We start from the raw sequence: 20,386 nt of genomic DNA, 5'->3' as shown, positions 1-20,386 counted from the left end.
CCTTAGGATTAGATAATGTAATTTTTTCCAGCCTCTCACCTGGAGCTTTCAATCCTGCCCTTCAATGACAAGGCCTTTCTCTTCGTTCACAGACTATCTAATGGGCTGACCACCTGCTTGTCATCCAATTGCTTGCTGGGAAATTTCTTGTCACTGGACTTCAGCCACATATTTGGAATCTAGAACATTATCATGCTGAACCCTCTTGTTACTTTATGATTTATTTCTTTCTATTTGCTTTTGCCATAATTACTGGCTTGTTCTTAGCATATGCACCTGAGTCTATTTCCTCAATATCTGTCCTACCCCAGTGAGACAGTTTCATTCCTAAATTTTGATCCTTCAATGTGTTCTTTAAAAGCAGATCCTTTCAAAAGTTTTTAAGGTTTTTAGGACTATAATTTTTTTTTTTTTAAAGGTCATGAAAAGAAAATCTGAGACCTGTGGCAGTCAGCCCTGACTTCTACTCATTCCCTGAGCTATATAGCCATTGGTTATATTATATCTGTATCCCAAGGAATAACAAGGTTCTATTTTCCTAACAACCGATATCTTATCCATTTTATAACTTCATTCTGTTGTAGAGAGTATTCTTTCTAGATGCAACTGTAAACTTTCTTGGGAGGTCCCCTCTATAACCTGAACAATTTTAAAAACCTGTTTGTTTGTTTTTTTGCCTTTCACAAAGAAGCCTTGATTCCCAGTCCAGGATAGTAGGTTTTTATGCTAGAACGGTCCTGGGGTGATTTTCTAGGGACATGTATATTATTGTTACCTCAGCTGGTTTCTCAAAACCATGAAGAAGAACTCCCAGGGTACAGGAGTGGAGAAACCAGGGAGATCTGGGTTAGAGGGGGATACCTTTGAGAAGTTTGACTTGTAACCTGTGAACTTAAGAGAGTGACTGGAAGAAAGTTTCCAAATTCAGTGACTGAAAGTGATTCTCACTCTGGTTGCTCATCAAAACTGACCCTAATTTGGGTGGATAAGGGGATCTTACCATTTTCTAAACAGATCTTGGGTGACAGTGAGAAGTGGATGACTGCAGGTAAACTGCTATTCCGGGAGACCTGAGAATACTGGGTTTGGCTGACAAGAGCTAGGAAAAAAGGAAGAAGGACGAAGATGAGAAGAGGGGAAGGAGAAAAAGAGTATTTTTCTAGATCATCAACAAAAAATCCAATTGTCAATATTTTAATATTTTTACAAGGGCATTGGTATAATTTTCCAAAAGCACTCACAATGACTCATGAAATGTTTTCATTTGAACTGGAAATTAACTTTTTAAGTTGAAAATTCCTGCATAAGTTCTTGATTTATTAAAAGACTGTGTTGCCCTGGTCAATTGGTTGGAGCATCATCCCATAAACAAAAGGGTTGCCGGTTCGATCCCTCGTCAGGACACATACTTAGGTTAGGGGTTCAATCCCTGGTTGGGGCATGAACAAGAGGGAACCAATCGATATTTCTCTCTCACATTGATATTTCTCTCTCTCTTTAAAAGCTATGGGAAAAGAAAGTCTGCATTTATGCTTTTGTTTTAAAAACTGTCCTTCCACATGAGAACCACTGAAAAAGATTCATGTTTTATTTTTATTTCTTCTTTTAGTAATTTGGTAACAGGCCTGTTGCTGATTTTTTGAAAAAGCTGCAAGGACACAGGCCTCTCTGTCTCATTAAATTTTGTGCTAAAATGTAAATCTAAGACTAGAAATTTTGTCTATGAAGTAAAAGGAATTCATCCTGTATAGAAAATAAAAAGAAACAAAAAAAAAACCAGACTTTTAAAAAGCAGTCTAACATCGAAGAAAAAAATAGAAACATTTTGAGGGGGAAAAAGGAAAACTCATGGGAGTTTCTTTAACTTTACACAGTTGACCCTTGAACAATGCAGGAGTTAGGGGTGCCAACACCCAGTGCAGTTAAAAAAAACATGTATATAAGACTTCCAGCCAAGATGGAAGCCTAGACAGACATGCTGGGTCTCCCTCCACAACTAAGAAGAAATACAACTACCTCAAAACTAGAAACAACCAGAAGTTTCAGAGAACTGAGCTGCATGGAAGTCCAGCAAACAAGGATATGGAGAGGAAATGCTCATCCACACAGGTAGGAGGGGCAGAGAGGATGCGGTATGGTGGCAGGAGGCCTGTGGAAAGTGCAGTCATGCATTTCAAAAAATGGAGAGGGACACCTCAGGAGTGTTCCCAGCTCCTGACCAGACTGCACAGCTCATGGTCCCAGCGCTGGGGAAAATCAGGGCTCTTGGCTTCTGATGGTGAAGACCAGTGAGGGTTGGGGTGGAGGAGGAGACTGCTGGCCTCTCAGCAGAGTCCACTTGTTTGAAGGGCCCCCACGGTCCTAGAACATCTACAGACCCACCCACTCTGGGAATGACAGTCAGGGCAACAGCTAGAGAGGCGCCAGTCCCATACAAAAGCGGGAGAAGTGCCTGGAAAAGGGGCAAGTGCTGAGCAAGTAGCATAGTTCCCTCTCAGACCCCTCCCCCACATACAGCGCCAAGTGTGGTGAAACGGGTCACCCTGTACTGATGAATATCTAAGGCTCCACCCCTTACAACATAACAGGAGTGACAGCTCTACCTAAGACACAGAGGCAAACAAACAAAGGAGCCTGTCAAGATGAGGAGGCAGAGAAGTATGACCCAAAAGGGGGAACGGATCAAGGTTCCAGTGGGAGGACTAAGCAACAAGGAGATAGCCAATCTAATGGACCAGGAGATAGCCAACCTAACAGATGCAGAATTCAAAACGCTGGTGATAAAGATGCTCACAGGCTTGACAGATATGCTTGAGTATGGCAAACACATAAGAGAAGAAGTGAAGGCTGTGCTAAATGAAACGAAAAAAATCCACACAAAACCAATGGTGAAGGGAAGGAAACTGGGGTTCAAATCAATGATTTGGAATATAAGGAAGAAAAAAACAGTCAACCAGTACAGAATGAGGAAACAAGATTTGAAAAAAAATGAGGAGAAGCTTAGGAACCTTTGGGACAACTTTAAACATGCCAACATCCAAATCACAGGGGCGCCAGAAGGAGAAGAGGAAGAGCAAGAAATTGAAAGCTTATGTGAAAAAATAATGAAGGAAAACTTCCTAAATTTGGTGAAGGAAATAGACATACAAGTCCAAGAAGCACAGAGAGTCCCAAAGAAGCTAGACCCAAAGAGGACCACACCAAGACACATCATAATGAAAATGCCAAAGGTGGAAGACAAAGAGAATCTTAAGATCAGCAAGAGAAAAGCAGAGAGTTACCTACAAAGGGGTGCCTGTAAGACTATCAGCTGATTTCTCAAAAGAAACTTTGCAGGCAAGAAGGGACTGGCAAGAAGTATTCAATGTGATGAAAAACAAGGACCTACAACCAAGATTACTCTATCCAGAAAAGCTATCATTCAGAATGGAAGGGCAGATGAAGTGCTTCCCAGACAAGGTAAAGCTAAAAGAGTTCATTATCATCAAGTCATTATTAAATGAAATATTAAAGGGACTTATTTAAGAACAAGAAGATCAAAACTATGAACATTAAAATGACAACAAGCTCACAACTATCAACACCTGAATCTAAAAAATAACAAAATCCAACTAAGCAAATCAGAATAGAAACAGAATTATTGATATAGAGATCATTTGGAGGGTTATCAGCTGGGAGGGGGAAGGGGGAGAAATGGGAAAATGGTGCAGGGATTAAGAAGCATAATTGGTTGGTACAAAATAGACAGGGAAATTAAGAATAATATAGGAAAGGGTGAAGCCAAAGAACTTATATGCATGACCCATGGACATGAACTAAGGGGCGTGGGATTACTGGGGGTAAGGTGGTACTGGGCAGAGGGGAGCATAGGGGGAAAAAATTGGGCCTACTATAACAACATAATAAAATATACTTTTAAAAATCCATATATAATTTTTGACTCCTCGACTTCCGGCCAAGATGGAGGCTTAGACGGACACGCTAGGTCTCCCTCTACAACTAGAGAGGAATACAACCACTTCAAAACAAAGGATAACTAGAAATTCCAGAAAATAAAACTACACTGAAGCCCAACATATGAAGTTATAAACCAGCGGTGCCATTTGGGCAGGTAAGAGTTAAAGAGGGCAGTGCTGTTTGCGGTCAGCGGCGGGGCGGCGAAAAAGCCCGGAGGCAGTCAAGCCCCTGGCGGTGCGCGACCCCAGCGCTGGGGAGAGCAGCCACCACATTGCCTTGAACAGTGAGGCCCAGGGGGGCGGGAGGACGGATCCCAGTCTCCTAGCTGAATAACTGTGTGAATCCATCTTGGACCCCCGCCCCCAAAGAAAGCACCACAGGGCTGCGAAATAGGTCGCAGGCAGGCGCCAGTCGCTGATTTGTGACGCGTACACAGGCACTGCCCCCGACAGCCGGCCCAAGAAAACAAAACGTATCTGTCAAAATGAGGCAGACAACTATAGAAATCCCGGTAGCACAGCTCACCAGACAACAGATAGAGAACCTGACAGATGAACACATAAGAAACCTGTCAGAGGCTCAGTTCTGGGCCATTGTTAGCAGGTGGCTTACAGAACTCACAAAAGAGCAGGAAAAAGATAAGAAAGAAGTGAAAAACTTTCATAACGAAAGGAACAAAACCGCATACGAGACAGAAGGTGAGGAAAACAAATCCAGAGTTCATTTCAACAAACTGGAATATGGAGAAGGAACAAGCAGTCAACCAATGCAGCGAGAGGAAATGGGAAGCAACAATGAGAGGATCAGAAACCTCTGGGACAGCTATAAAAGGCCCAACATAAGAATCATTGGTTTGCCAGAGAGTGAGGAAGATGAACTAGAACTTGAAAAATTGAGTGAAAATATAATAAAGGAGAACTTCCCAGACTTGGGGAAGGGAATAGACTTGCAGGTCCAGGAAGCAAGGAGAGTTCCCAAGAGACTGGACCCAGGGAGAACCACTCCAAGACACATTATAATCAAAATGTCAAAAATTAAAGATAAAGAGAGAATCTTAAAAGCAGCAAGAGAGAAGAAAAGAATTATGTACAAAGGGGTCCCAATTAGACTATCAGCTGACTTCTCAAGGGAAACCCTACAGGCAAGAAGGGACGGGCAAGAAATATTCAAAGTAATGAAAATCCAAAACCTACAACCACGAATACTCTATCCAGCGAAATTGTCATTCAGAATGGAAGGACAGAGAAAGTGTTTCCAGGACAAAATAAAACTGAAAGAGTTCATTAGATCCAAACCACTGTTATATGAGATGTTAAAGGGACTGGTTTAAAAAACAGAAGCTAGGGAGATGAAACAAAGGCAAACTAAACAGGCAACGAGAGTGGAAAAGGAACTGTGGGTACGGGAAGCATATTGGGGGGAGGTCAACAGGGAGGGGGAGTGGGGAGAGGGAGGGAGATGATATAGGAATTGGGGATCAGGGTAGGAGGGAATGGAATAGACGGAGAGAGGTTGGGAGGAACTGTATGCACAACTAATGGACATAATCTAAAAGGGGGGGACAACTGGAGGGAGGGGGGCCACCGGGTGGAGGGGAGCAGAGGGAAGGGAAATTGGCACAAATGTAATATTTTAATCAATAAAACACATTAAATCAGAAAAAAAATATAATTTTTGACTCCTCAAAAAGTCAACTACTAATTCAACTATTTACCAGAAGCCTTACCAATAACATAAACACATATTTTGATTAACACTTATTTTGTATATTATATGTATTATATATTATATATTGTTTCTTATAATTAAGATAAGAAAAATTTTAAAGAAAATCATAAGAGAAGATACATTTATAGTATTTACTGAAAAGAATCTGTGTATAAGTGGACTTGGGCAGTTCAAACCCATGTTGTTCAAGGGTCAAATGTATATGAATTAGAAGGTCTATAGGTCCAGGATCCCATAACAAATAGGCTCCACCTAAAAGAAATAAGATGAGGAAATCATAATGATAAAAAGGTAAAAGAAATAAGGCTACAGGTAAGAATTTGTGCAATAACCATGACATAATTACTAAGCACTTACTATATGTCAGGCACTACACTTAGCACATTACATGCAGTATATCATTTAAGTCTCTCAACAGAGTTCTACCATCAATCATTCTCACTTTACAGATGAGGAAATCAAGTAAGTCTAGAATTAAGTCCTGAAAATTTGCCATTCTAAGGAGTTCCCAGTGATGTGGATATGTTGATTCAGGGACCACACTTTGAGAACCATTGCTGCAGAACATCTCAACCCCTTTACTGACACCAATCACTTGTTATTAAAAAGTAAAGATTGCCCTGGCTGGTGTGGTTCAGTGGATTGAGTCGTCGTCGTCGGCAGCCGTCCATCTCGAGAGACGATGGTGTAGCTTCTTAAGAGTCTATCTGCACCGCCGAGAATGGCTGTGCAGTCCGACTCGGGAGTGACACGGTATCTGTCTCCTCCCGTGTTGAATCGACATCTTGCGATGACGCTGGAGTGTCCTCTCCAGTGAAGCTGAAGCTACAGAGCCTGGGCACGGTGATATGGAGGGTCTGCTGTTGCCCATGCAGCAGACCCCCCCTCTCTTCGCAGCTGAAGGGTCCAAGGGAAAGACGGAGTCAATACAGCTTGGCTTCAGGTGCGCCGCAGGAGTTGCCAGTATTGACTACAACGTCAAACCGCCTTAGGGACTCCAGCTCCGGATTTTCTGTCGGGGTTTACTCCCTTAGCCTTTCCCCTGAAGAGGTATGCCGCAAGGCAGCAGAGGTTTTTTGGAGTCAGAGTTTTCCTTCTCTGAGTGGATTGAGTGCCGGCCTGTAAACTGAAGGGTTGCCAGTTCAATTTCCAATCAGAACACATGCCTGGGTTGTGGGCCAGGTTCCCAGTTGGGGGTATGCAAGAGGCAACCACACATTGATGCTTCTCTTCCTCTCTTTCCCTCTCTCTTCCCCTCTCTGTAAAAAAAAATAATAATAATAAAATCTTTTTTTTTTTAAGTAAAGCTCATAATGCTGAAATTATCTTGTTAAAGCAAATGCACTGGGCCTCATGAACCATAGAGAACCAATCATATTACCTATATACCAAAGGGTTACTATGAGGATCATCCCAGAGAATGGGGGTGATAATCGTCGTCGGCAGCCATCCGTCTCGAGAGACGATGGTGTAGCTTCTTAAGAGTCTATCTGCACCGCCGAGAATGGTTGTGCAGTCCGACTCGGGAGTGACACGGTATCTGTCTCCTCCCGTGTTGAATCGACATCTTGCGATGACACTGGAGTGTCCTCTCCAGTGAAGGGGGTGATAATAAACAACAATAAACACATATGTAGTGTTTACTATGTTTAGATACTTTTCCAAGTGCTTTTGTGTTCACTTATTCAATATTCAGACCAACCCTGGAAGGAGGTACAATAAGTAGTACCATGTCACAGATAATGAAACTGAGGCAAAGAGAAGTTACAGAATGTATTCAGTTATACAAACTAGTAAGTTCAGCTGCCAGGTTTTGGACCCAGGAAACCTAAGAGCAAAGGCTTAAGCACTAGACTAGGTTACTTCTCTATCTCAGAGGGATTGTTGTAGGGATAGCTACAGCTAGTATTTATTCTTGTTGTCCACATCATTATCATTATTATGACAGCAGAATAGCAGCTATGGATACAATAGCAGAAAGGACAACATACTGGGAAAACCGGAACTGGGGTTATACATTTATCAGAAACTGTATGGCATTGGGCATGTTACTCAGACCTTTGGAATCTCAGTTTCTTAGTGAAACAGAAATCCTATTAGCTATCCCACAAGGGTATCAGAATGACTAAATAGCTAGAAAGGTCCTTATGATCTATAAAATGCTATAAGCTAATGTGATTTTACTGTTTAAAATATCAGTTCTTTTGTTACAGCTAACCTTGTTTTTGTATATTCAACACAATAGAAGTCCAAAGGAGAGATCTTAAAAGCCTGAATATTACATTTCGCTCTGGGTAAAAAGCTGGGTCTACCTGCTGTTCCCTGTGTAGTGCTTCTCCCTGGTGAGCTTCCTTTTTTTAATCACATGGCTGTGTCACTCTCTCACATTCCCCATCATGTTTTCTGAAACTATTGTCAGCAAATATTTCAGACCCTTAAGCCTTTTAAAAATAATATTCTTAGGTTTGGTGCTTGCAAATGTTTTCAGCGTTGGAGAACAGCATCAATGTCTTGGAGATCAAATTGTAAACTTTATTTAAACTGAAAAATTTAAGGGCTAAGATCTGGCAGCTATCAGGTGCGTGGAGCAACATTCTGAAAAAAGGAGAGGAATCCCTTAGAAGTGAGGGAAGAAGGCAGCAAAACTGACTTCTCCAATAGGCACATGAAAAAAAAGTATTTTAATTTTAGTTTTTTTTAAAGAAAAAGCAAGGAAAATTAATGTGATAATAATGAATATATATTGAGTCCAGTTATATTTCTGTTTACGATGATGCAGTTGTAAGATCTAATTTTTAATAATTTTTAGGAAGAATGGGCCCACAAAGGGCAAAGTGACTGGGGCCAATGAGAACCATGATAGGGTCCCGGGATTGAGGGAACACAGATGCCCTAGGGGGCAGAAAGGAGCTGGGGAAGCAGTATGAACTCAAGTGCTTCTAATGGGACAGTTTGTATTATTTCACACATATGTCATATATCACAGGTTTCTCAATCTGGGCTTACAGGCTCAAGTCTTCACTCCTCACTCAAATTAAATGTCCTTCACGACCTTGTATACACCTGCGCTTCCACTCAATTCCTTTCATTTACCCCTTTAAGAGAAGGAAAGCTTCCTTTTCCACAGTTGGCCTCCTTTTTTTGTTTTTTAAAAAAATTGTGGTAAAATACACAAAATACAAAATTTACCACTTTAACCATTACAATATTCGTTATCGTGGTTGAATATGCATGACTAAAATTATTGTTTTAGCATGTACAGTTCTGTAGTATTAAATTCATTCACATTTTTGTGGAACCATCACCACCATCCATCTTCAAAATTTTTTCATCTTCCTCAATTGAAACTCAGTACCCATTTAACAATAATTCTCTATTCCCTTTCCCTCAGCCCCTGACAACCACCATTCTATTTTCTGCACCCGTGAATTTGACTACTCTAGGTACCGCATGTAAGTGGGGTCATATTATGTTTGTCCTTTTGTTTCTGGCTTATTTCACTTCACATAATGTCTTGAAGGCTCATCCAGTTGTACCATATATCAGAATTCCTTTTTATTTTTAAGGTTGAATAATATTCTACTGAATATACATACAATATTGTGTTTATCCATTCATCTGTCAATGGACATTTGGGTGGTTTTGACCTTTTGGTTATTGTGAATAATGCTGCTACGAGCATTTGTGTACAAGTATCTGTTTGAGTCTCCTCTTTCAATCACCTCTAGTTTAAGATAACTTCATCCAAGGCCTTAAATTGTTTTTAAAAACAAGTTTTCAATACAATGTGTGACACAAAATAAAAAATTATTATATTCACAGGCAATCAAAAGAACATAAATGAGAACCAGCGGAAACAAAAGAACCTAGAACAGGTTCACATAAAAATGCCCATTTGATTTTTGACAAAGGTACAAATGCCATTCAATGGAGGAAAGACAGTATTTTCAACAAGTGACTCTGAAGCAATTGGACATCCATACACATAGAAATGAACCTCAGCCTAGGTCTACATCTTATACAAAAGTTAATCCAAAGTGGGCCATGGACTTACATATAGATATAAATTTATAAAGGTTTTAGAAACCTTTAGGGTCTAGGGCTAGGCAAAAAATTCTTAGACTTGATACCAAAAGCACTATTGATAAATAAATTCTTTTGATAACTTGGACTTTATTAAAATCTAAACCTTTTTTTTTTTTTTGCAAAAGATTATAAAAAGCATGAAAAGACACTGAAAGAAAATATTTGCAAAGCACATTACAACAAACTATTAATATCTAAAATGTATAAAGAATTCAAAATTCAACCATAAAAAGGAAAGTAATTTAATTAGGAAATAAGCAAAGACATGAAAGATATTTTACTGAAGAGGTTATATAGAGGACACATATTCAACATTATTAGTCATTAGAGAAATGCAAATTAGAACCACAATGAAGGCCCTGGCCTCGTAGCTCAATTGGTTAAAGCATCATCCAGGTATGCCAAGATTGCAGGTTTCATTGCTGGTCAGGGCACAAACAAGAATCAACCAATGAGTGCACAAATAAATGAAACAACAAATTGATGTCTCTCTCTCTCTTCTTCCCTTCTTCTCTCTCTCTAAAATCAATCAATCAAACAATCAATCAATCAACCAATCCATACTGAACTATCACTACACATCTATAAGAATGCCTAAAATAAAAAAAGTGTTGGCAAGGATGTGGAGAAACAGGATCACTCATACATTGCTGATGGGAATGTAAAACAGTATAGCTTCTCTGGAAAAGTTTGGCAGTTTTATATAAAAATAAACATGCAACTACCACACAGCCTAGCAACTGTTCTTCTGGGCACGCATCAAAGAGAAATCAAAACTTATATTTACACAAAAACCTGTACATAATGTTTTAGCAAATTTCATAATAGCCAAAACCTGGAAGGAATGAAAAAAGGAAGGAAGGAAGGAAAGAAGGAAGAAAAGAAGGAAGAGAGGAAGGAAGGAAGTGGGGAGGGAAGGAAAAATCCATATGTCCTTCAAGGAGTGAATGGTTAAACAAATTGTGACACACCCATAGTGTAGAATACTGCTGGGAAATAAAAATGAACAAACTACTGATACACACAACCTTGACGCCTCTCTAGAGAAATGAACACATCGGTGTTTCCAGGGTTAAAGACAGGGTGGGGCAGAATGGAAGCAGTCTTGGTTGTAAAAGGACAACATGAGTGATCCTTGTGGTGATGAGAATATTTTGAATCTTGACTGCATTGATATCAAATCCTGGTAGTGATACTGTACTGTGGTTTTGCAGGATGGCGCCACGTGGGAAAAATGGGTAAAGGGTATATGGGATCTCTCTATATGGTTCGCTACTATAGGGGCATCAGCTATTCTCTGTAAAAAGTTGTAGAGGTCTACTAAGAAATTGCAAAGGTATGCTAAAAGGTATTGTCAGGAGACTGGAATGGGGGTGGGGGTGGATGTTACAGCTGCTCCGTGATTTACAAGCTAAGAGACCCCAGCTCAGCTCCTTCCCATAACTCCCGTCTCCTTCCATTTGCTTGTGACTTGTTTATAACTCTTGTAAAGTTATGTCTTACAGAATGTCTAGCCTTTTTGCAAAAATAATTGGTTTACAAAGAATTTGACCATAACTAAGAGGCTGCAGCTGCAAGCTAAAGATAACCTTAGAGCCTTGCAAATTTCTGTTCCTGTTACTGCCAAGACATTCCTGTAGCCCTGCCCAGCCTCCGTTTCCCAAGGCTGCTTCCCGCCAAAGGAGAAACAAAAAAGCAAACCCCCTAGATAAGCCCTGCTCTAAAACCCATTCAAAGTAGGAGCTTTGTTAGAGACGTGCTCGGGTCTCAGCCCAACTGCCAGCAACAAACTTTGCTTACTTTACACACTGCTTCAGAGTGTTCAATCTCACCTATGCAGCCACAACACTACAAATGCATGTGTGTCTACAATTATCTTAAACATTTAATATAAAAATTATATGTGACTTCCAGTCAAGATGGCAGCACAGGTAAACATGGCTCACCTCCTCACACAACCACATCAAAATTACAACTAAAATATAGAACAACCATCACTCAGAACTGTCAGATCGAGTTGAATGGAAGTCTGACAACCACAGAATTAAAGAAATCACATCCATCTAAACTGGTAGGAGGGGCAGGGACGTGGAATGAGCTAGTCCCACATCCATGTGTGATGGATAAATATTTTGGAGGGATATCTCAGGAGGAGTCCCAGGCCAACACCAGGCCCCCCAGCCCAAGTCCCAAGTGCCAAAAAGACAAGTCCCCACAACTTCTGGCTGCAAAATCCAGTGGGGATTGAGTTGGTGGAAAAAACTGCTGGAGTCCCATGCAGTTCCCCTTAAAGAACCCCCACACAGACTTACTCAGACTCAATCTTCTGAGCTCAAGCACCAGAGTAACAGCTTAAAAGGCATCAGTGGCATATTAGGAGGAACTGAAGTGTTTGGCATCAAGGCTAGATCTAGGGGAGAGCTTTCTCCCAGACAGAAAGGCAGGCAGAGGCCATTGTTCCTTTCTGAGCCCTCCCCCCACAGAGTCACAGAGCCAGCAGGCAGGTGCCATATCTGAGACTCCATCACCTGGCTAAAACAGTTTGCCCTGCTCTAGAGAGCCCCTGAGACTTCATCCCACCGAACTTACAGGCCCACCCAAACTGTTAATTGTGACTTTTCCATATGAATCGCTGGTCTTGGCTCATACTTCAAACTTCCTAAATCTTATCAAACAAGCAACACCTAGCCTCAGTAAAACCCCAGCCCCTGTATCTCTTGCTAAGTGGCCCCAGGCCCTGGCACTAGCAGCAGCCAGCTTAGATTCACAGCTTTGCTTCCCCTGGGAATCTCCAAGCCCAGTACAAGTAGCAGCCATCTCAGATTGCTTAATAGCTTAGTCAGGGTGGCCCCAGGCAGAACACAGCAGTAGGCTGACCTTGGCCTGCACCACCCAGGAAACCACAGAGGACAGCTACAGATCACATAAGAGCACCACCACCCTGCCCCTGCACAGCTGATCCTCCACAGAGGACAGAGGTTGGTGGTCAGTGGTGACAGCCAGTCCTTGAAACTGAATGGCCTGGGTAAATTCCTCCCATTGACCTGCCAACAGCAACCAAGGCTCAACTACAAGAGGTGGTGTACTCAGCCAACACAAAGGGTGCACCTCAAGTACCATGGGGAGGCTGTGCTATTGAGCCCTACAGGAAACCTACTACATTAGGCCACACTACCAAGACAGAGAGTCATAGCAGCTCTACCTAATACATAGAAACAAATACAGGGAGGCTGCCAAAATGAGGAGAAAAAGAAACATGGCCCAAATGAAAGAATAGATCAAAACTCCAGGAAAAAAACTAAACAAAATGGAGATAAGCAATCTATCGGATGCTAAGTTCAAAACACTGGTTATACAGATGCTCAAGAAACTTACTGAGGACCTCAAGAACATAACAGATATCCAGTCAGAAATGAAGTATACACTAATTTAAATAAAGAATTTACAGGGAAATAACAGTAGAATGGATGAAGCCAAGAATCAAATCAATGATTTGGAATGTAATGAAGCAAAAAACAACCAATCAGAACAACAAGAAGAAAAAAGAATTTAAAAAAAAATGAGGATAGTGTAAGCAGCCCTTGGGACAACTTTCAGAATTCCAACATCTCATCATAAAAGTGCCAGAAGAAGGAGAGAATGAGCAAGAAATTGGAACTCTTATTTGAAAAAATAATGAAACAAAACTTCCATAATTTCTTGAAGGAAATAGACATGCAAGTCCAGGAAACACAGAGTCCCAAAAAGATGGATGCAAAGAGGCCCACTCCAAGACACATCATAATAAAAATGCCAAACATTAAAGATAAAAAGAGAATCTTAAAAGCAGCAAGAGAAAAGCAGTTAGTTAGCTACAGGAGAGTCCCCATAAGACTGTCAGCTGATTTCTCAAAAGAAACTTTGCAGGCTAGAAGGAATTGGAGAGAAATATTCAAAGTCATGAAAAGCAGGGACCTATAGCCATGATTGTTCCACCCAGCAAAGCTATCATTTAGAATCGAAGGGCAGATAAACAGCTTCCCAGACAAGAAAAAAACTAAAGGATTCATCATCACCAAATCATTATTATATGAAATGTTAAAGGGATTTAAGAAAAGGAAGAAGATCAAAACTATGAACACTAAAATGGCAATACATACATATGTATATACAATTGAATCTAAAAAACAGATTAAGCAAACAAGAACAGAGACAGAATCATGAATATGGAAAGTGTTTTGATGGTTGCCAGATGGGAGGGGTTGTGGGGGAATGGGTGAAGAGATGAGGGGATTAAGAAGTACAAACAGGTAGTTATGGGATGTAAAGTACAGTATAGGAAATAGAGGAGTCAAAGAACTTACCTGCATGACCCATGGACATGAACAATGGTGTGGGGATTACCCAAGGGAGTGGAAAGTACTAGGTGGAGAGGAGCAAAGGGGGGAAAATTGGGATAACTGTAACAGCATAATCAATAAAATATAATTAAAAATAATAATAATAAATTATAAATTATATGTGTGGCTAGGATAGTTTTTCTGTTGAACTGTGTTGCCATAACAGAATTTGTAAGATCTCTTGAGGTAAAGATTTCATATCACATGGATAGGAAGCATAATAGATGTTTTATTGAACTGAAAGCAATGTAAATTTTTGTCTTATTCCTAACATTTATGAATAACTTACTAAAATAATTAACACAAACCAAATGTCAGTAATATAATGTTCTGTCAATATCTCACTTGCTTGTTTTTTTTTCTTTCTTTCTTAACTTGGATAATCATTTATAAATCTAACTAGTAAATTCTACTTATATGTTTTCTTCATAGATTCACTTGATGCAGTATGGTGGTGGTCTATTTTGATCTTCCCTGGATGATTTTCTTTATGACACTCTATTCTTGAACAGCTGCTGATTTTGTCAATTGTGGTCACGTAATTGCCATCACTTCACAAGGTATTGTGTTTCTTCAGCATTGACTTTTTGGTTGCACACTTATAAGATCCTTCAGTGAGATCATGCCAACCGTAACTCACAAGGTTTACAATTCCCACAGGGAAAGTAATGTTATACTCAGGATATTTCTGCAATGTCTCCCCAAGTTCACACAGTATTTCAGCAGCAGTGAGTTTGTATTCTTCAAATAGACTCTTTTGCAGGTGTATTTCGGAAAATTTGAGTTCAGTAGGAGACTTGGGAACAACAGGGGTTTGTGAGGTGGCAAATGAGCTTAACGTGTATTTCTCCTCTGCTGCAGCTACGGTAGACAGCCTGCCTTCCTCCTCCACTTCTTTAGACTTTATGCTCTTTGTAGGACTACAAAAAACACATGTGAGCGTTAAAGATATTTAATACTCTTTAACCTAGAAATTTGACTTCTAGAAATCAATCTTAAAATATAATTTAAAAAATGTATAACATCTATGTATAAAGTTCCTAACTGTAATATTTTTATTATTAAATTTTCTATTTATTGATTTTAGAGAGAGAAAAAGAAGAAGGGAGGGAGGAAAGTAAAGAGAGAGAGAGAGGAGAGCGAGAGAGAGGGAGAAAGAGATTTGTTGTTTCACTTATTTATGCATTCATTGGTTGATGCTTGTATGTGCTCTGACCAGGGATGGACCCACAACCTTGGCATATTGGGTTGACACTCTAATCAACTAAGCTACCTGGCCAGAATTATAACATTATTTTTTGATATTAGTACAAGGTAAAAAGAACCTAATAGCTCATAGGAATATAGCCAAGTAAAGAATTCCATACCCATAAAATGTGTAGCCATAAAAATTGTTTAGAAAATTTCTCTTAATAACCTGGAGAAATGTTTATGTTATAATAGTATATAAAAAGTATACACAATTGTATATGTGGAATGATCTCAATTGTATAATGTGTATATCATGTATCTGGTAGTAAAAAGACTGAGCAAGTGTCCTCCAAAAAGTAAATTGATTGTAGGATCATGGAAGTCATTTTTTATTTTCTCTTCTATACTTCTCTAAAATGAGCTCTTATTATGTTTATACACAGAAGATAAAAACCAATGTGTGTGTGTTTTTTATTCATTTGTTTAATTGTATAACAAAATAGAGAAAATGTCTTCCAGAAAGCCTTCCCTGAATTTCTTAGATGCTAAGTCTACAAACACATTGTGTTCCCTTGGCCCGCCCAACACACTCCTATCAGATGTTACTGTGAGTAGCTGGGAGAAGACAGAAATCCAAAGAGGTAAATTTCCTCTTCCGCCCCACCCCACCCACCTTTGTAGGAGATTAGGTGCAGAGAGGGGGAATTTACCAATTCTAGAAGAGGCATCTGAGAGCCTTAGAGACTGATCAGGGCTTTTGATAACTCTGCGGGGGGGGGGGGCTACACGCTCAAAATTTGGAATGTTCTCCTCTAAACCAGTTGGTCAAAGATATTTAAGACAGCTGCCCTAGTCATTACAATTTCAAAGTGTTTTCTTTCACCAAGTCAATGCGGGGAAATATGTCAACACTTGATGAAGTTACACTTGCATTTTTCTTCTAAATGGTGGTTCCATTAGAACAGTTTGAAAAATAACATTGGTTTCCCAATTAAAAGTTTAATGTGAAATAAAAGGCTACATATTTTTAGATCAAAAGGGTTTTGAATTGGCATAAGATTTCTAAATGTAGATCTTTGGTATTAGTTATATTTTCACATTTATATTTAAGAATAAAGACCCACTTTTGAAAAATTCAAACATATTATTATAATAACTCATAAATTTCTATGTCCGTTTATAAACTTTCAAAGTTGCTCTCAGCAATATCATTTTGCCAAACTGTAATACTAATCCTATGAGGGAGCTACTGTGTTATCACGACTTTATGGTTTTTTGTTTATAACATCCTGTAAATATGCATTTGTAACTGTCATATTTATCTGTTGTTCAAATAAAACAATAAAGACTGTACTTAAAATAATAATAATAGCATCTACCATTTATTAATTGCCTCAGTTTTATCATATATAAATATGGTCAATAATTATATCAACTTCAGAGGGTTATTAAGAAGGCTAAGAAATGTAATGTGCATTTAAAAATAATATTTATATATGTTATTTTTTCCAGAGATAAGCTGAAATAATGGACTGTCCAGTTCAAAAACCAGACTTAATAATTTAAGAAGAGATCATCAACAATAAAGGTTTTGGCATCTTGCCCAGTGTTAAAGCAGTTCCACTTCTCTAGGCAAAGCACATGAGAAGAAATAATTCATTCATTCAAGAAATATTTATCAGGCACAGTTGTAGGGAGACACAGTGGAGAGCACAAACCTCTGCCCTCACAAACCTCACACTCTAGTTGGAGAAAGAATGAAGGGGATGAGGGAGAGAAGGAAAAGAAGAGAAAATTACAGATAGCAATAATTGCATTGATGAAAATAAAACACGGCACTGTAATAGAACAATGGGTTGGGGTTTGGCTCCTTTGGATTGGGAGATCAGAGATGGCCTTTCTGAGAAGGTGACATTTGGGTTGAGACTCAAATGAGAATGAGGAAGAGCTAATCATAAAATAATATGGCAGAAAAGACATTCAGAGAGTGCATTGCAAATGCAAAGAAACTAATGCAGGAATGGGCTTGGTTGTGGAAGCAACAGATAGACCATAATGGCTGGAGAGCAGAGAGTGAGATGGAGGGGTATGCAAGACGGTCAGAGGACAGCCATGAGAAGAAGCCACAGAAAGGCTTGCAGTTTATGGCAAGAAGTATGGATTTTACTCCTGGTGCAACAGCAGCAGTAGGATATCTGTTAGAAGAAATGGGGTGTTTCTAAGCAGAATGGACAGAAGTAATGTCTGACACCTACCCTGAGGAATGTATGAAATGAGAAAGTTAGGAAACCAATAAGTCCCTCAAGATCTATGATAAACAGACCTACTTATTGCTCCTATAACAATCTGACTCATTGATTACTAGGTATAAGTCAAGCACTGTAGATACAAAAGGACCAAGTTGTATTGAATTGCTTTTCAAGCAGAAAGAATTGGAAATGAGACACAATGGACTTCTAAAAATAGCAGCAATTTATAGCGGTTTTGAGAAAAGTTACAGCACATTCCAAAAAAATTAAAAAATCTAAAAAATACAGATTAGTGTATACCAGGGCTTCTCAACTCATACTATTGATGTTTTGGATCAGATAATTCTGTTGTGGGAGCCGTCCTGTTTAGCAGCATCCCTGGTCTCTATACACTAGATGACAATAGCACGATACTCCCTAGTTGTGACAAAAAAAAAAAAAAAAAAACATCTCCAGAAATTGCTAACTGTCCCACGTGGGGCAAAATACCTCTGCTTGAGAACTCACGGGTATAGCTGACAACTTTTAACTTTATACAGCCTTGTGATACATGTTCTAAGACAGGTTGTGGTATTTTAATTTCTACTTCACAAGTTAAGAAACTGGTAACTGGAAGGTAAAAATATTGTGAATGACTAGTTCTATTATTTCATTCATCTTTGTGGGCCTGACACAATTCTATGATTGTTAATCACAAATCTCTCTTAAGCATATTGATATGCTAAGCACTGTTCTTGGGATTGGGAATGCAGAAGTAATCCAATAGATAAAAAATATCCTGCCCTCATAGACTTGATTATCTCATAGAAGAGAGCAGGCAAACAAATAAATAGGGATGTCATTTACAATGTTAGAAAGTGATTAAGTTCAACAGAAGAGTTAGAAATGGAAACAGAGACTGCGAAGGTGGAGACAGGTAGAAATTTGAAATGGGAAAATCGGAAGTCTCACCACAAAGGTGATTTCTAAATAAAGACGAAGGGAAAGGGAGTAAGCGATGCTGAAAGCAGAAGGAACAACTAACTTCCTAAGGAAAAAAAAAAGGGGGGGGGTGGAAGGAGAAAAAGAAAGAGTGAGCTGGGTTTGCTGTGGAATAGGAAATAAATCAGAATGACATTTGACCAATTATGCTTAATTTAACTAATGATCTGTCTAAATAAAGTTCTCTGACTTCATGGTCAGCTTTGAAGTGGTAATTCCTTGATGTAGTTCTTGGGGGATGGGGAATAGTGAAGAATTGATCCTGAGCATCTTATAAGCGTTTGAAAATGTAAAGTGATGCCAGTGATTGAAGACTAATTCCAAATGTTTTACCTTTGCCTAGCTCCTGAGGTATGTTCCAAATGGGGGAAATGGTCTTTGTATTCTCTCTTTTCCCATTTTTTTCTTTCTGGCTTCATCTAAAATGAAAGGAATCTTTCTGATTAAAAAGTAGAGAAAAATACTAGACAAATTGAATTATTTTTTTTAAAGTAAACTATAATTTATGAGACTGAAGTATATTATTACCTGATCAAAGAAATAGATAGGCCCAGTGTTCAAAGATTCAGATTCAGAAAAGTCTTCCATTCTGTCATGAGACCTAAGAAGGAGAAATGAGAAATCTGAAGACAAGTTATCATGTTTAGAAGTGATATTTCAAAGAACTGGATGGTTTTATTTTATTTTTTTAAATATTTTATTTATTGATTTTAGAGTAAGGTGAAGGGAGGGAGAAAGAGAGGGAGAGAAAGATCAGTGTTAGGTTGCCTCTTGCATGCCCCTAACTGGGGACCTGGCCGGCAACCCAGGCATGTGTTCTGACTGGGAATTGAACTGGTGACCCTCTGGTTCCCAGGATGACACTCAGTCCACTGATCCACACCAGCCAGGGCAGAACTTGATGATTTTAAAGTTTAAATGTTTTATTTTCAATAAATTGTAAAAAAATTAGAGGAGTGGGGCACAACCATTTCTTTATACCTATCTTCACTTCAAAGGCTATCTACTTGACATAGATACAATCAGAAGGATTCCTTGCTCTTGGCAAACAAAGCAATATCGTGTCAATGCCAAGTTTCTCAACCTTGGCACTTCTGACATTTTGTGCCAGTTCTTTGTGGGAAGGAGCTGTCTTGTACATTGTGGGATGTTTAACAGCATCTCTTGCCTCTTCCTACCAGATGCCAGCAGCATACCTTCTTACTACTCAGTTATGACAATAAAAAGTATTTTCTGACACTGTCAAATGTCTCCTGGGGATAAAAATTGCCCCTGGTTGAGAATGATTATGCTGATGCAATAGCCGCTGCCCCGCCCCATACCACCCACCCCCAGAAGAAAGGTTTGATAGGGAAGAAACTGATGCCTGTGAGAATGAGGGGAACTGCTAAAGGCAACGTCGTTAGATCAGAGTCACTCAAAATGTGGTCACTGGACAAGCAGCATCAGCACCACCTGAAAGCTTATTAGAAATGCAAATCCTTACTCAGCCCTAATGTATCATAATGTGTCAGGATCTCCAGAGATGGGGTTGGTGGCAGTGATATAGTGATGGAGTCAGAACAGACTTTGGTTCAATAACCTCAGTACTTGAGTTCTGGCTAAGAAAAAATTTAGAGCCAAGACTCAAATTATATGACAAATTTTACTTAGAAAGTCACAGTGGTAAAAAAAAAAAAGTGATCTGTAGAAAAAATGGGCTTAGGAAACAAATTACAGGGACAAAAGGAGGGTCCTTGGAATTTAGGAGGAAGGAAGGTAAAGGTAACATGCCTAGGGGAAAGAGGGGGGGGGGGTGCTGGCTTGCTCCTGGGA

The 20,386-nt window shown here is 39.4% G+C and overlaps 1 protein-coding gene across 1 annotated transcript in view; it reads right to left on the bottom strand.

The window, feature by feature from the left end:
* LOC150011235 (uncharacterized protein C3orf20-like) overlaps window positions 1-19,712 on the bottom strand; it is an 81,290-nt gene extending 61,578 nt beyond the window's left edge. The window contains 5 exon segments of the mRNA XM_090275092.1: window positions 1,001-1,099; window positions 14,781-15,070; window positions 18,905-18,990; window positions 19,100-19,172; window positions 19,579-19,712. Of these exon segments, the coding sequence (XP_090131218.1) occupies window positions 1,001-1,099; window positions 14,781-15,070; window positions 18,905-18,990; window positions 19,100-19,172; window positions 19,579-19,712 (682 nt within the window).
* Between the last annotated feature and the right edge of the window lie 674 nt (window positions 19,713-20,386).

Source organism: Furipterus horrens, unplaced genomic scaffold (assembly GCF_987537825.1).
Source record: "Furipterus horrens unplaced genomic scaffold, mFurHor1.1.pri manual_scaffold_4, whole genome shotgun sequence".
Taxonomy (NCBI): Eukaryota; Metazoa; Chordata; class Mammalia; order Chiroptera; family Furipteridae; genus Furipterus; species Furipterus horrens.
The sequence above is the reverse complement of the archived record's forward strand: the minus strand, read 5'-3'. Positions and strand labels throughout refer to the sequence as shown.